A 15,693-nucleotide genomic window follows, 5' to 3' on the forward strand; every position below is an offset into this window, starting at 1 on the left:
TGTTGTCGATCACGTGACCAAATCTGACAGACCCGTAAGCATAAGGTCGTTTCTGGGGTCATATAGAGTTTATTAATTCACGAAGGAGATTGTAATATGCGTGCAATATGACCTCGTTACAAGAAATTAACTCTTGTGACATATTTTTTGTTCCTGCTCACATACGAGTCACAATATTTTATCGCAGTTTTAGCTGTCAAGTGCTTGAAAAAAATCTACAAAAATTTATAATATATTCCTCAGCATCTCTAGAAAATAATCGCGTATAACAAAAATATTAAAATATCTTTTTATTGATTACAGCCTTCGAGATATTTTATTGTTAAAATATCGATATACTCATATGTGTGATTTTTAAGAATTAATATTAGATTTGATAATTATCATACCCCATTTAATTAATAAAATTCTATATAAATTATTTATTTTAACATTTATCGCATTTTTCCGCGAAGAGTCTAATAAAACTTCTTATCGTAAAATGAAATTTATACAGAAATACTGAGATCTAACAGTGTCTGCTAGTGCTGGGTCTAATGCACATGCGCGTGATTTGCTCTCTGCACGATGAAATCTCCAGGCCTCCAGCAGTAGTTTCGAGCTACACAATCGCGCGAAGTAGGGATGGGAAAAACCCATCGGTCTCGGGCAGGGCCGGAAGGTATTTGGGCTTTGATGCTTTTCACTTCCGCAATTTTTGAGTAGCAAAAATATATTGCATTATTTTAGGAACTGAAAAAAAAAAAAAATGTTAAATTCTCGCAGAAATCTAACATAATGTTTGAAATAAATTAGAAATGAAAAACAATACATTTACATTTACATTTACAATACAATACAATTTACATACACAATACAATACAATTACATTTAAAAAAAGACTATCCTTATTTTTGTAAGATATTAAATTTTGTTAATTGAAAATATAAGATACACATAATACACTGGAATTTCTTGAATGATTCTCTTTCTCACGAGATATCATCGTATCTCGTCATTCAAGCGTGACTTCATGCAATTGTATTGCGTTTATATATGTATATGTTGGAGAACACATTTAAAGAAAAGCCTACACGTTTCTCTAATATTTAAATAAACCACTGGAGAAACTCTCTTCCTCTTCCTTTGTACAAACTACTTCAAAAAGAAATAAATACGCCAACTTCTCACAATGTCTTTATACAAGTTCAAAATAATATGCGGTCATTGGTTCTTGCTCTACATTCACGTTTTACCTTTCTAAAAATCTCGTTACCTTTATTATTTAAAAAGTTTCTTTCTTGTAATAAAATTTTCGTATTATTTCCTAAATTTATCATGATATCATACAATATTTTTATTCTATACATGTCAAGTTTAAAGCAATTGAAGAACACAAGATGAGGAACTGACATTTTCCTCTTACATTTAAAACAAAAAAATCTCTTTTTTATCTTTCTAATTTTTATAGAAGCAAAAAGAAACAGTTCTCAAAAGACTAGAAAAGAAAGATAATATATAATAGAGGAATATAGTATAAGGATAGTATAATAGAGGATAAAATTCTTGAAAGGAAGAGACAAATTAATTAAAGGAGAAAAGAAAAGGAAACAAAAAGTATTAGAGAGAGAAAGATTGCATAACATGTTTTTTTATTAAAAATAATTATATAGACTATATATATATATATATATATATATATTCGAATATAACAATAATGATATCGTCATTGTTGCTGTTATTATATACCATGACAATGACGTATACTCATGACTCTAACGGAAGATGTATATGTACGAAGAGATGAAAGGATTAACTATATCAATGGAAGCAATTACATGACCACTACAATGAACATTGACCCGATTAACGTTCATCGTCGTGAATATCGTATCGTTTTGGACCTTTTTTTCGATACTTCTGATTATAAATACATTATACAAGCCGCACATAACAATGTGGATTCAATTATTTTTCTTTGACTTAAATGTATGTTGCCGACCACGTGCCAACTTTGCGTCTATTCTATGATCTATGATGTTTGTAACAAGAATTTTTTTCTGAGAAATATTCGCGTTATCGAACGCGATTTGTGAAACGTACTCCTCTATTTACAATCGTAAAATATGTATTGGCTAAGCGCAACTCTCATTCTCGCTTCATTGTAACTGACACACATCTCAGACCTGACAGACACACTATTGTTCGAAGAACACTATTCGCGTTAAAATATACATTGTCCTTTATATTATTTGTACAGCCTTTCTTGGAACACTCTGTACAACACTCGGAACACTGCTGCATGCCTATTGGCTTGCAAAGGATTATTAGGGGAAAAGTGAACGACCGCTGAGACAGCTCGCGCCTACGTATTGTCGCTTCGTTCGTAATCGGATATTCGTTAGGTCGCGTATAAGTTCGTTTCTGAGATCCTCGATTTCGAACGTTACATTTCGTTCATTATTCATCTTTCAACTTGCACGTATTGCTGCCGATATCGATTTAAAAAGCTACACAGTCTACTATAGTAGTAATACTTCGATGTCAAGTCAAGACGTTTCTATGATCATGCGTTGTATGTATTGATGCTAATCTCGTTCTACTTTTTATTTGTTTAACTCTGTCACTCTTTCCATTTTTCAACATATCTTAATCCATCCAGCAGATTAAGTTGACAGTATAGGGACATGCTTCAAAGCTAGATATTGAGTTCACTTATGTATATTATATGCATTAAATTCATTCATATAAAAAAATATTATGTACAATTTTTTATTTTCTTATATATATATATATCTGTCCATTTTTATTGTAATTATTTGTTTCAATATTTTTAATATATTAAGATGATGTCGTCCAGCGCCTCAAAATTCAAGCTATAATTTGCGCGAAATACAATTTTAATTTAAAAATCTTTTTTTTTCAGATAACAATTATTCACTTAAATTTGTCCCGTTAATTAAGATAATTTCATATTGAAACTCAAGATCTAACCTTATGCATACGTTATATGCAATGCATACGGAAGATAGAGAGACGCGAGACATTTTTGTAATTTTCTTCTATCTGACAAATTTCATTCACTGCAATTATATCCATCTTAATTCGACTAATAAACTAAAATGATTCCGCAGATTCAAGAAATCTTTGTGCGCGCACTCTTTCTATCTTCTCTTCATCAGGGACTGGCGCCCAAAAAACGCAATGAATTAATGAATAGAATTACTGACCGATGAATAGTTTAGACTGTCACTCCGACTGTGTTTTGCGTCTTGACAATCGCGGGTAAATAATCCGCCGTCCACAATGATCTCTCCGTTTCTTCGTCCTCGCTGCTCTCAGAATCCGATTCTGGTAGCGGTTCCGGCGCCGCGCCGCATCGTACCAGTTTCCTGCGAGCCTCCTTAGCAAACGCACTGTGTATATCCAGGGTTAACTGATAGGCTGTTGTGCCGCGATACGTTCGCTCGTCCAGACACGACGTTCGTTGGCACTCTGGCAGCAGGAGCTCAAACATTGGTCGACATTCGCGTTCTACCGCGAGATGAAGGGCTGTGTATCCCGCCAGACCTTCTTTCGCCTTGAGATCGGCTCCTAGACGTAGCAAAAGTCGCACCAGATCCACGTGTCCATTTGCGGCAGCCACGTGCAAGCACATTTCACCTGAAATCGATAAAAAATCGTATCGATTAGCAAATGGAAGTTCAATGTATTTTTATATAATATTCGAGATTGGAAATACCCTCTAATTGAATCAATTTAGATTAATAAAGATATCTAATGTCTAATAATATGATAAAGAAATATCTTTACATCTACCTATCTCATATCTCAACGAGCTCTTGTTATTGATAAATGTTAGACGAGCAACCGATTTGGATTCTAATTTTGCTGAGTTTTCCATCATCTCTCCTGATGCAAATCAGGAGAGGTACGTTGGAATGACAGAGTCACATGTCTCGACTCGTCGTGAGATATAGATAGAACTAGGAAGACGTGATGAATCATTATCGGAGATTTGGCTGGAGTCCCGAAATCCAAACTAGGCTCGCGCCCGATCAAAGTAACTGCTAATATTAAGCACACCGCCATACCAGTCGCATTGGCGGAATTTAAAGACATAGCGTCCTCGTGATTACATACATCATATTGCATCGATATTGTTTTACGAAGATACAAATAGCTTTCAACTGCAGAGATCGTTACAAGTACACATTCATAAATATAGTCGCATAGCTACTTGATCGCATAAGAATCGTACACGTGGTCGATTGCAACGTCATCGAAACAGTCACTCGACCTAATTGGAATTTCAGACAGACTTAGATGACATTGTAACGTGACGTAAAAGAAATCGTGTTATATATAAATTGCCGTGTAATACTTAAAATATATACGGGATACATGACAGGATTGATTGGAGCTAGGCATGAAAGAGAATCGATTTTTTTCAATGGTGAAAGTCCGACGCCACTGTGGGGTTTCCCGACCGACCGAAAATATCACGTAGCACGTACAAATAGTCCTACAGGTATTTTTAAATATCAAAAACATCTGGTCTCGCGCTCTTCTTGGCGTCCCGACGCGTCGCATAATGTAATGCGTGCACACACACACACATATACACGATATATTAATATAGACACTGGCGAATTCCATCATATACACGAAACATTCTTATTTACTTTTATTTTGTTAAGCACTTTACATGCTACATTGTTTTGGAAAATTAAACGAATATAAAGCTCATCTTTCGATAAGAAGTAATTTTGCATGTCACATCTTCATCGATAAATTGAATCGTACAATGAAATCGCTACGGGAATAACAACTTTATTTTATCTAATTTCTGATTTGTAGATTATTATCGCAGAATAATATTCGTCATTTATCTTCCATCGCTCATTTTACCAATTATCGTTTATTTTGTACAAGCGATTATTTAATCTGAAGAAACTAGAAACCTATTTTTTAATAAGGAAGTAAATGTACTCTGGATTTGCGATTATTTCGAATGATTCAGTCACTTCTTGATTATGAAAACGATACCGAGAACTTATTTTATTACTCATCGATTTAGTCGTAAACCTAGAGAAATAGGTGCGAATCAGTCTAACGTAGAGATAATTTCGTATTTTTTCGACAGGTTTGCAATTTTTCTTTTAGATTCAATTAATTGCTCATGGTCCAGAATGATCGATTACGTTGCGCTTCGCACGTGCGTGAATATGTATGTGCATGCGTTATCCGCGTCGTACGAACTTGCGGTAAAATAAACTGCTGATGACGCTATATATGGGATTTCCAAGATTTTTAAAAAGTCTACCAACATTTTATAACAAACAATTATCATTAGCTAGAACAATTTTCTTTTTTATCTTATTTTTTAACTTGTTTCTTTTTTCTATGTTTACAAGTACAGAGAGATTTATAATATTTCCAAGATTTTCTTAATTAATTTTTTAGCAAAATTTTGTGTGTGTGTGTGTGTGTGTGTGTGTGTGTGTGTGTGTGTATATATATATACAATAATGTATTACAAATAATTATAAATATTAATAGCAATTGTAATATTAATACAGATAATAATAAATACAGATTTTTATAAATATACTTTTTTAAAAATTAAAAATAAAATTGATAATAATTGATAAAATTTGATTAAAAAACTTAATTTACAAAGAGCAATTTTTTATCTCAAATTTTAAAAGTTTAATAAATATTCGCGTACAAAATAAAAATACAAATTTTTGTAAAAATGTGAAAAGCAAATTTAAACTAGAGACAGTTTATGTCTTTATACTATGATATATTCATTTTAATATTTTCAATTATTCATAAACTTTTACTTTTATACTTTTTGTGACATAGTACAATGACGTTATTCTGATGAATAAAGTCGTCGTTTTATCGCGAAACCTTTTGCCGAGGTCGATTGTTATGCTTTATCTGGACGCAAATTTTCGTCATAAAAGCAGGAATTCCCCGCGTTGAACATGAGTACGCGTATATTTCTCGCAGTTATCGATTCGCGATCGTAAATGGCAGGGTTATTATCGCCGTAAATTGAAGATCGAGAACATGCGTATGTTAGAAATACATCGAAAGAACATTTATCACGTGTAAAATTTGATGTGTCAAAAAAATGATCCGTTGCCAAATATACGAAAACATTAAGGCAACCGTATATTCAGGTATTCCGTTCCGACTAAATCGATTTTTAATGACAGATCCTTTGGTCAACATGGATCAATCATCTTTTACTAAAAATATATTGAAGCGGAAATCATTATTTTTGTAATGTTTCAATTACCTCACAAAATTTAAATGGTTTTCTTATCTATTTTTTCACATATTATTAAGGTACTTCTTTCCGTGTTTTTTTATTATTAGAATTCATTTAAAATGTAATGAAAAATAATTAAACATTCCCAGAACTTATTTCGTCAAGAATTGAAAAATGTGGTTCACGTTTCAAAATGTTTACGTATACATATTTACTGTACTTATTATAAGAAAAAAAATCAATTAATATTATGTTACTATTATTTAAACAATTTATTATTAAAATATAGAAACTTTAATATATATGTATTGTAAAACTTTTTAAATTCAAATTATCTTCATTAAATTAACATATTTCTTTTTTATTAAAGGAATGTTCTCGAGATGTTTCTCAGATGATGGAACTTTCAAACGTGAGCTTGTGACTCTCGATGAAATCACAAGAAACCAGCGTATAGTTCCACGTGTTCATGGTCATATCATTCGCGAGCCTTATATATGACTTATTCTGCGCGATAAAAGCAGTTAGGATTTTCCGTTGCCACCTCGGCGTTCTTTGTCTCCACCGTCACGGACGTGGATCATCTTTCCTTGCATTATAACGGTTATTAGCGGTCATTATATTGCACACTTCCAAATGTGATTATTGTAATTGCAGGAAAAGTTGCAAGCATCATTAAAATATTTAAAAGACAAGGAACAAAACGAATGTCCTCGTTACGCATTAACAAGCAAGAATGTCATTCTGTCTTTCTTCTAATAATTTTTTCTCGATTTTTCGAATATTTTCTCATTGCGTTTTAATCCTCTTATTTATTTTTGTCGTAAATTAACGACTATTAAAAAAAAAAAACAAAAAATTTTATAAGTATTTACCATTGTAGTTACGTTGTTCCAAGTTTTGTGGTAAGGCGGGTACTTGTTGTCCGAGTGTCAGCTTATTCCTCTCCATCGGGTACAATGGATCCGTGAGAGCTTTAGCGCAAGCGAGATCTCCGCTTGCACAAGCCAGGTGTAGAGCCGTGTTTCCACGGAAATTTCTTAGAGATGGATCCGCGCCTGCCAGGATTAGATGCCTGACGATCAGTGGTTGATGTGTCAACACTGCCAGATGTAGGGGTGATTGCCAGTCGTCGTTCAAGGTGTCTAGTAGGCATGGGTCAGGCGCCATCCTTATTAAACAGAGCGCAGCTTCGACGAAGCCTTGCACGATCGCGATATGCAATTGCCTGCAATTATAAATATATTATATAAGAATAAATAACACCAAGTCTTGTGGTATAATAAGCTGTTGTGGTATTATTTATATTAGCATTCTTATTTATTAACCCTTAATTGGAGCTTATTATCAATTAATTATTTGTGATCCTCGTATTATATTCTTATATATTCTCCCCCCCCCTCTCTCTCTCTCTATATATATATATATAAAATTAATAATTAAAGGAGATGCTTGATTTTAACATTATGTAATATATTTAAAATATTGTTTTCTTTCATTGTATAAATGAAACGTTTATCTTTGGTAGGATTCCTGTGTGCGTCACTCTATAATTCATCGTTGTTATTGTTCATCTAAATTCCCGAAAGATGATGCCTATTGGAGAATGAAACTCGTTTCATTGAATCGGTCAACGAGCTCGAGTCAAGCACTGAACACGTCAAAGGTATATATAGGCCGTTCTACGCAAATGCCAATGTCGATATTATGCATAATGACGTTTGCGCTTAAATCAATGCACTCAAACTACGGTTAAAAAAAAAAAAGAAAAAAAAGAAAAAAAAAAGAAAAAAAAAGAAAAAAAGAGAAAAAAAACTTGTAATAAACTAAGATTAAAGGTGACCATTTGCCAGATTAGATTCGACGAATTTAAATATTCAGAGAATACAGAAATAAAACTTATGGTCTCTTTCTCTTTTATTACTTCTCAAGATTTATGGTAAAATTTTAAAAAATTCTAATTCACAGTTTCTCACGCGATTTGGATGTTTTCTTTAAATTTTTTATTCAATAAAATTATTCAAATTATTTTGTTATTCAGATCCTGTTAAGTAATAAAACTCTTCAATATTGTCCTACATTCGATGAAAGCTACTACTTTCTTACGGCAAAGTGATTATTACAATTTAAGAATAAATTCAAATACAAATAACGCGATGAAAATATATGGTAAGTGAGATAAATATCTCTATAACTTCATAAAAGTGTATTTGAGATCTTTAGAAATTTCTAAAGAATTTATCCATGATTCTTGGAAACTTTTATTTGCAGGCTAATCAAGTAAGCAGATGGAACACATAATTATTCGAAAAATACTTGCTGTTTACTTTATCACTACTACTTGTTTTTAATTACTTTCTGTAGTATTTGTTAGTTTGCGCATTAGCATCTGCATAATAAACATTCGCCCCTGAATCTGTTGACCGCGTTACATTCTGGACTTGTATGTTACATGACACATGATCGCAAATCTGACCGCAATAAGCCGTGAACACAGTTAGAAACTAACGGATCAATGACTTATAAGATAAGTGATAAACACAAGATGAAGAAACGATGTAAGTCATAATACTCGAAACATTTCGTACAGCGTGAGAGCTCGCGTTAAGTAATCTATTGCAATATTTCCTAAAAATATATAGCACTTTTTATATTATTTTATATTATTAATGTAAAATCAATCTTGATTTGACATAAAAATCCGTTCGAGTGATTCGCACAATTCTAACATTAATATAGAGGATGCACGTGGCAAGTTAATTTTAAACAGTTGACATACATCACCCACGTGTCTACTCCAGAGAATGAAAGGGTCAACAAACGTAGTCGATAAAATATATAACATTCACTAACGTGTCACCATCGTCGTCCTGTGTATAGTAGAGTTGCCAGGGTTCCTCGCTGCTCGTCCCACGTTCATCGCTGTCCCGCTGGTGTTGTTCGAACAATAATGCTTCATCGTGTTGCGATTTGACGTTGTCGTCCGCTTGCGTAAGGTTCGCGGTCACGGGTGACAGCTCCGGGCTCGTCGACTCGACGACCTGAATCAATTTGTCGCTCTTGGAGGCAAGCGGGTTCAGGCTGACCTGCTTCAGACTCAGCTGGCTCAGAGTCTCGGTGAGGTCGAGGTCCACTCCGCTATCGATTGCCCTCATTGGCTCCTCCGTGATCGTCGCCGATGATGATGATGATGATGCGGTCGTCGTCGTCACAAGCGCTGGCACGAGAGTCGGCGCCACTCGCTGTCCCCCCTCCCCCTCTCCAGGTTGCCCCTCCTGTTCTTGAAGTAACCCCGAGTCGCGGATCTCACCGCTGAACTGAAGATTACCACTTGACAGGAATCCGGAATCAACGTTACCCGCCTCGTCGTCGTCGTCGTCCTGGTGGTCATCGAAACGCCACCGCTTCTTCTCGTCCGCTGTAACACGTTCCTCCATCTGGGTGGTAGTTTTGCTCTCGTGATGGGTAGGATGCCACATTTTCGTAGGCGAAAACAACTCGCGTATACAATTTTTTTTTAGGACGTTCGCTCTAAAAAAAGCGAGAAACCGCGTACTAACAACCTCTTCTCTCTTTGTCTTCTTTTACTTCACGAATATTCGCCCTAGATTGGCAACACAGTATAATTACGAAATACCGCGACATTCAATCGCTCGAGTATAGTGTGACGATGTAGATACTCGGGACTTTCGCTTTTTTGTTTTTTTTTTACAACGCACGTGATACAACCCTCGACTCTTAACGCGTTCGATTGATTCTTACTCGACGGACACGGTTTTGACGTCCCCGACGTTTTTTCTTCCGCTCTTTCGCTCGCTCTCACCGACATATATTCGGGGTCGCCCGAGAGATCCCCTTCTCTTCGAAACAGCTGTGCCCGCACTTTGCTCTCGTCTTTCGTTCGTCGTCTATCTCCGTCTACCTTCGCTTGGCATCGCTCGCGTGTTCTCGTTCGACTTTCTTTGATATATCTGTTTCACTGCACTACGGAAATTCAATTGTGTATATTTCCCTGCTGATTTCCGGTCACAAATAAACAGGAGAAGGCTCTTTCGTCTCGAATTGCACACGAGTAATTTGGTCTCACATAAACACGCGAACACACCCTATCGTTTCGTATCTCAGAACGAACTGATCGACGGGAAAGAGAGCGAGTCGTGTTTGTTAAACAGACGTTCCTCGCGCATGCGCGACAAGTGACGTGCAGTGACGTATGCGTACACGTGCGATTGCAATGAATAAATATGACATCGGCAAATGATTTTTGATTTTTCCTTACATAAAAGATAATAGCAAGACATACTCATGTTTTGCGTCCTGTCATATTATCAACGTCATAGTAATTATCGATTTTTTTGAAGCTCTTTAGTAATTACGATAATTAAATAATTTCTAAAAATCAGATCAAAAGACACACATCTTTTTATATTTAAACTAGATACAGACCTGGGATCACGTTATATACATGCGCATGCGCGACAAAGATGGCCATTTAACAATATCTCCGGCGGTATAATTCCCGAGGAAGAGAGAGTAGGGGCGGGAAAACCCATCAACCTCGGGCAGGGCCAGCTGTATGGCGTACAAAACCCAGACACAATGTAACTCTTATTTTATAGATAAAGCGATTTCAAAACCACAAAAAAAAACTGTTTCAATGAAACACGTCATTATTTTCTACCAAACGTTATATCGAATTCGTCGTTTCGAAAATTTCAATTTCATAAAAGAAGATTCTCTTATGCTTCGATATCTAATCAAATTTTATTGTAATGGTATCAATAATAAGATTGCAATATATATTAATATTGATATCTTGTATCATTATAAACATTTACTTCTCGAAAGAGAAAAGGAGCGTTAAATCCCGCGATTAATTTTTATTGCCGTTTATAAGAACTTTATACAATATTGCGGGTATTGTCAAACATTCAGATATTTAAAGGAAATATTCATTGATTATCTTTGTGCTCTGTTATTGTGAATTATGAATAGGTTTTCACCACGGATAAATTGCGAAGGAAAAAACCCGACATAACAGAACATATATCTTTGCTTAAAAATCCACGGGAAACGCGAGAGTTCTCTTGTTGACTTTTAACTTTGAATTAAATGTAATTTACGCTTTACTCTGCCAGTAGAAAGCTTATTTAAAAGCACGTTGGAAAAACCGATTAGAAAAGAAACAATTTTATATACGTAATCATGAAATATTGAAAATGATTGAATTATTAAAAGTATCTCTAAATAAAATTCGCAAAAACAATATCCTAAATAAAAAATAAATCGTCTGAAAAGAAACGTTTTCAATTTTCTCTTTAGATTATCCGAAATTATATTTATTTTCATCGAATCTCTGGACGAAGGGTTTTAAATATCGTGGACTATTAAACGAAGGAGGATTTATAAATATCCTCGTCATTTTTTCCAAATTAAATAGATTATTAAATAGACTATTAAACGAAGAGTTTTATAAATACCCTCGTCATTTTTTCCAAAAGCAAAACGCGCGGGAGGCTCGTCTCGCGTTTTTCTTAAATCAACGCCTTTACGTAATAGTATATTCCATCACGCGTACATATCGTTGTTTTTTTTTCTTATCTAGCATGACATTTCTTTCTTTCGTAATAATTCGCGTGCGTTATCGCATCTCTCGTGATTGCGTACGAGAGTGTGTCTTATCGATTTATAACATCTCTCAATTATGATAGTTTTTTTTAGAAACTTCACAAAAATAAAATACTTCTGTCATAACAAGTCAACTTTAATCGACGTGACTTGTTCGTATTGAAATCGTGTAATATATATTGCGAGATAAGACGTACGCGTGGATCTTTTATCTCATAAATCAGATTATAAATTAACGGATGAAAAATGTCACAATTTTGTATCGATAAAGTTTTGCTCTTCGGAACTGACGTATACGGATCTTTGGACAAGATTATCTCTCATTCATTCTACTTTCCGCGATAAATGAATCATTGGATTTTTTGGCCCTTGTAAAATCCAGAGAGACTTAGATTTTAATCCATTTCTTAAAAGAAAATATTCGTTGAAAATGACGCAAAAGCAAAATTTAAAAGAGCTAATTTTTTTATAAGTTATTTTTTTGACACATGATACGCTTGGAGTAAATAAAACTATAAATAGTACATTAATTGGAGAAAAATACATGAAAATGTGATAGTGAATTTTATTATAGTCGTAAATTAAAATTAAATTATTATTAAATGTAATAATTGAATTTTATAATTATAATCGGAACTCGATTAATGAGAAACATTAAATCAACTTTCTAAGATCTTGTGCGCATACCTTTACGTTTAGTAGATTTCCATCTCTCTTACGCGTGATTTACACGTTGATCGATGTAACTTTCGCATTTGCCGCTGCCTGTGACAGTCGGGCTACTTTCTTCGAAGCACCTTTCGGTAAAAGCGGCGCGACGAACTCACCGGAAATTCCACCCGGCATTTCCTATCCAAAACGGCCTCGCGACGATGCACCACTGTAAACGTTCCATGGTCGTTACTGTTCGTACACCGGGAAATCGATTCGTCGCCGAATATGCGACCTCAATGCGTACAAAGGAGCTCTCCACCGCAAAACTTCCACATGGGTTTTCCCATTATTATTGAAGCCGCACAATAAATCATTAAGACAATAGACAGTTTATTACCTGTTACTTTTAGTCAGCACAGTCCAAATATGTATACGCAATCTTCTTTTTTTGAAAAATGAAGCTGTTGAGATTTTTTTAATTTTCAAATTTTTCTGTTACAAGCGTGTTGCACGATTGCTAAAATTGTATAAAAATAAAACATTATTGATTAAAATAACAATCCTTATTTGTTTAGATTTATAAGAAATAAAAAATAACGTAATATTTTTGAAAAATATAACACACTCTTAGAATTTGATTTGACTAAAAAAAACTTGAAATAGATTTTGTCAAAATATATCGATAAAATTTCTCGCAATTTTCTATTCTTGTAACTAATACATCTAAATTTGATGTCTATTTACATTTATAGAGATAATGTATATTTGCACTTTATATATATTCCCGAAAAACTCTGTTCTCAATCGCTTTTAATTCCAAAAACTATTAATGTCTTGAAAAAGAAACTTACTTTTGAGGAATGAGAGATCGATCCGCACTCGGTCGAGAGATTGTGCACACATAAACCAAAAGCAAAGCTTTTTGACAGCTTTTTGACAAACCCCATTACAAAGTCCATTCGAGACTTATTATTTAATATCACTATATATATTATAGTGGGGCATTAAGTCGGTTAATCGATTATAAACAAAGACGAAAATTTTTCGGTGTACGTGGCTTGTATAGACACAGGTGGACATCGCCAACGTCAATGCTCGGATTATCTGGGGAAAACCTACGATAACGATAGAAAATGTGTAAATAATATCAACATTGTATTTACTCGACGCATATCTTCAACGTCGTATCTTAACAATTAAACAATGGTCGTAAAAATACACTATTGGACGCAGGTCTCCTTCCAGTATTTCTTAATTTTTTGCGAATAACAATAAATGTTTTTTTCTATGTTTCTAAAAATATATATTTTAGTTTATTTAAATATTCATTATATTATATTATATATATACATATAATTTCAAAAAATTTTTGCACACATGCCTGCACAAAAAAAAGAGCAATTAAGATAGTTTCTGATAAAAGCTAGAAACATGTTTAATGAAACAAAATATATGTTTAAATCAAAATATACCTTTTTATATATAATGTAATTTATCAAAAATAAAAACGTAACACAAAATAATATTACGTTAACAGAACAATTAAAATTTATCCAGGCAAACTTGCATAGCCACATATAAATGTGCAAAAGAATCGATTGATCACGTGTCTAAAAGATGCCACATAGCTGCATTATATTAGACATGATTAGTCGATTCATAAATATGTATTATGCGGAAGCTATGCAAGTTTGTCTCTATGCATAGATTTTATAGATATAAACTTATAGAATTAACACAAATTATGAATGCTCGTAACGTTTCAACTCAAAATTAAAAAAAAAAATATTAAAAATGCAAAACAATCGAGAAAAATAATTATATTAGAAGATTGTACATGACACGACGTTATTTCGATTGTATTTGCATGTGAAATTGCATGCACGATTTTGTGCGCGGCGTTGTTTATGACACGCAATGCATATAATCGCGTGCACATGCATGTTTATACATGAACATCGTTCCAATATTCATTGATAAGTTTCAAACGAAACTTTGACTTTCATAGCAATGTGATATGTGCACCAGTACTCATGACAAGCGGGTTATCGAGATTCCGCAACAGTAATTTTTCATAATTTCACGAAAAAATAACTATTATAAATGGACATTGAAAATATTTACAATACAGAATATTAGATATATTTTTTTGCATTGTAAAACTTATAAATTTTACGTAAATATGTATAAATATGTTTGAATTAAGATGGCGAGTGACACTTATGATTCCCAATTATTCAATTAATTTTATGAAATAACGCAATTTAATAAATCAAAATTAATAGAAAAAAACGCATTCGATTAATAAAATAAAAAATAAATTGATTAATTGGAGATCATAAGTCTTACTCGCCATCTTAATTCAAAAATATTTATGCAGAATCTATAAATTTTACAATGTAAACAATATATTTAATATTCTCTATTGTAAGTATTTTATCAATTTCCATTTATAGCAGCTGTATTTGTTTTCGTAAAGTTATGAAAAATTACTACTGTGCAATCTCGATAACCCGCTTGTCATGAGTACTTGTATAAATCTCACATTGCTAAGAAAGTTATCTCGTTACGAGTATATATATAAAATTAATGTGTATATATATATATATTAATAATATATTAACTGTAGCATCTTTTTATTAATATGATTTGTACTAAAGTGAGTACTATCAAAACATATATAATATTGATATTTTCTACTACATATATATTTATATTATAATTAATTTTATATTGACTCATGCATAATATAATAGAAAATATATGTTAATTGTAAGCTAAATTTATTTTATGTAATTTATCTTATTTTTTAATAATGTTGAAAAATAATATATAAATTTGTATTATTTTCTGACGTATCGCACTAAACTTTAGCATTTACGTCTGTTATCTCAATCTTGAAAAATTACGGACTTATATTGTTTATAAAAAACCGATTAAAGTTGCAATTATATAAGACAAGAAGAAAGGTAATACTTTTAAATTTGTACTGCGACAAATACCACTATTATATATCTATAAAACGGAGTTGGGGAAGTACGCTGACTCAAGAACGGCAAAGCGTATGGATGAATGTTTCGTTCCTTCGGTATTTCAAGCTCATGTCATGATGCTTTTCTAATACACTTTCTAATATACTTATTTTT

General features: G+C 33.2%; 1 protein-coding gene across 2 annotated transcripts; it reads right to left on the minus strand.

Annotated features, from left to right (window-relative positions):
• Positions 1-588: 588 nt before the first annotated feature.
• On the minus strand, positions 589-11,013 carry LOC140663159 (NF-kappa-B inhibitor alpha-like). Of its 2 annotated transcripts, XM_072887135.1 has the most exons (4): positions 9,119-11,013; positions 7,141-7,493; positions 3,210-3,642; positions 589-732 (listed from the first exon to the last, which is right to left on the minus strand). In XM_072887135.1, exons 1-3 carry the CDS (start codon positions 9,742-9,744, stop codon positions 3,221-3,223), a joined length of 1,401 nt encoding a protein of 466 aa, XP_072743236.1. In that variant the 5' UTR covers positions 9,745-11,013; the 3' UTR covers positions 589-732; positions 3,210-3,220. The 2 variants fall into 2 exon arrangements, with proteins under 2 accessions (XP_072743236.1, XP_072743235.1); XM_072887134.1 differs by lacking the exon at positions 589-732 and having other exon boundaries at positions 1,615-3,642; positions 9,119-11,012.
• Between the last annotated feature and the right edge of the window lie 4,680 nt (positions 11,014-15,693).

Source organism: Anoplolepis gracilipes, chromosome 2 (genome assembly GCF_047496725.1).
Source record: "Anoplolepis gracilipes chromosome 2, ASM4749672v1, whole genome shotgun sequence".
NCBI classification, from domain to species: Eukaryota; Metazoa; Arthropoda; class Insecta; order Hymenoptera; family Formicidae; genus Anoplolepis; species Anoplolepis gracilipes.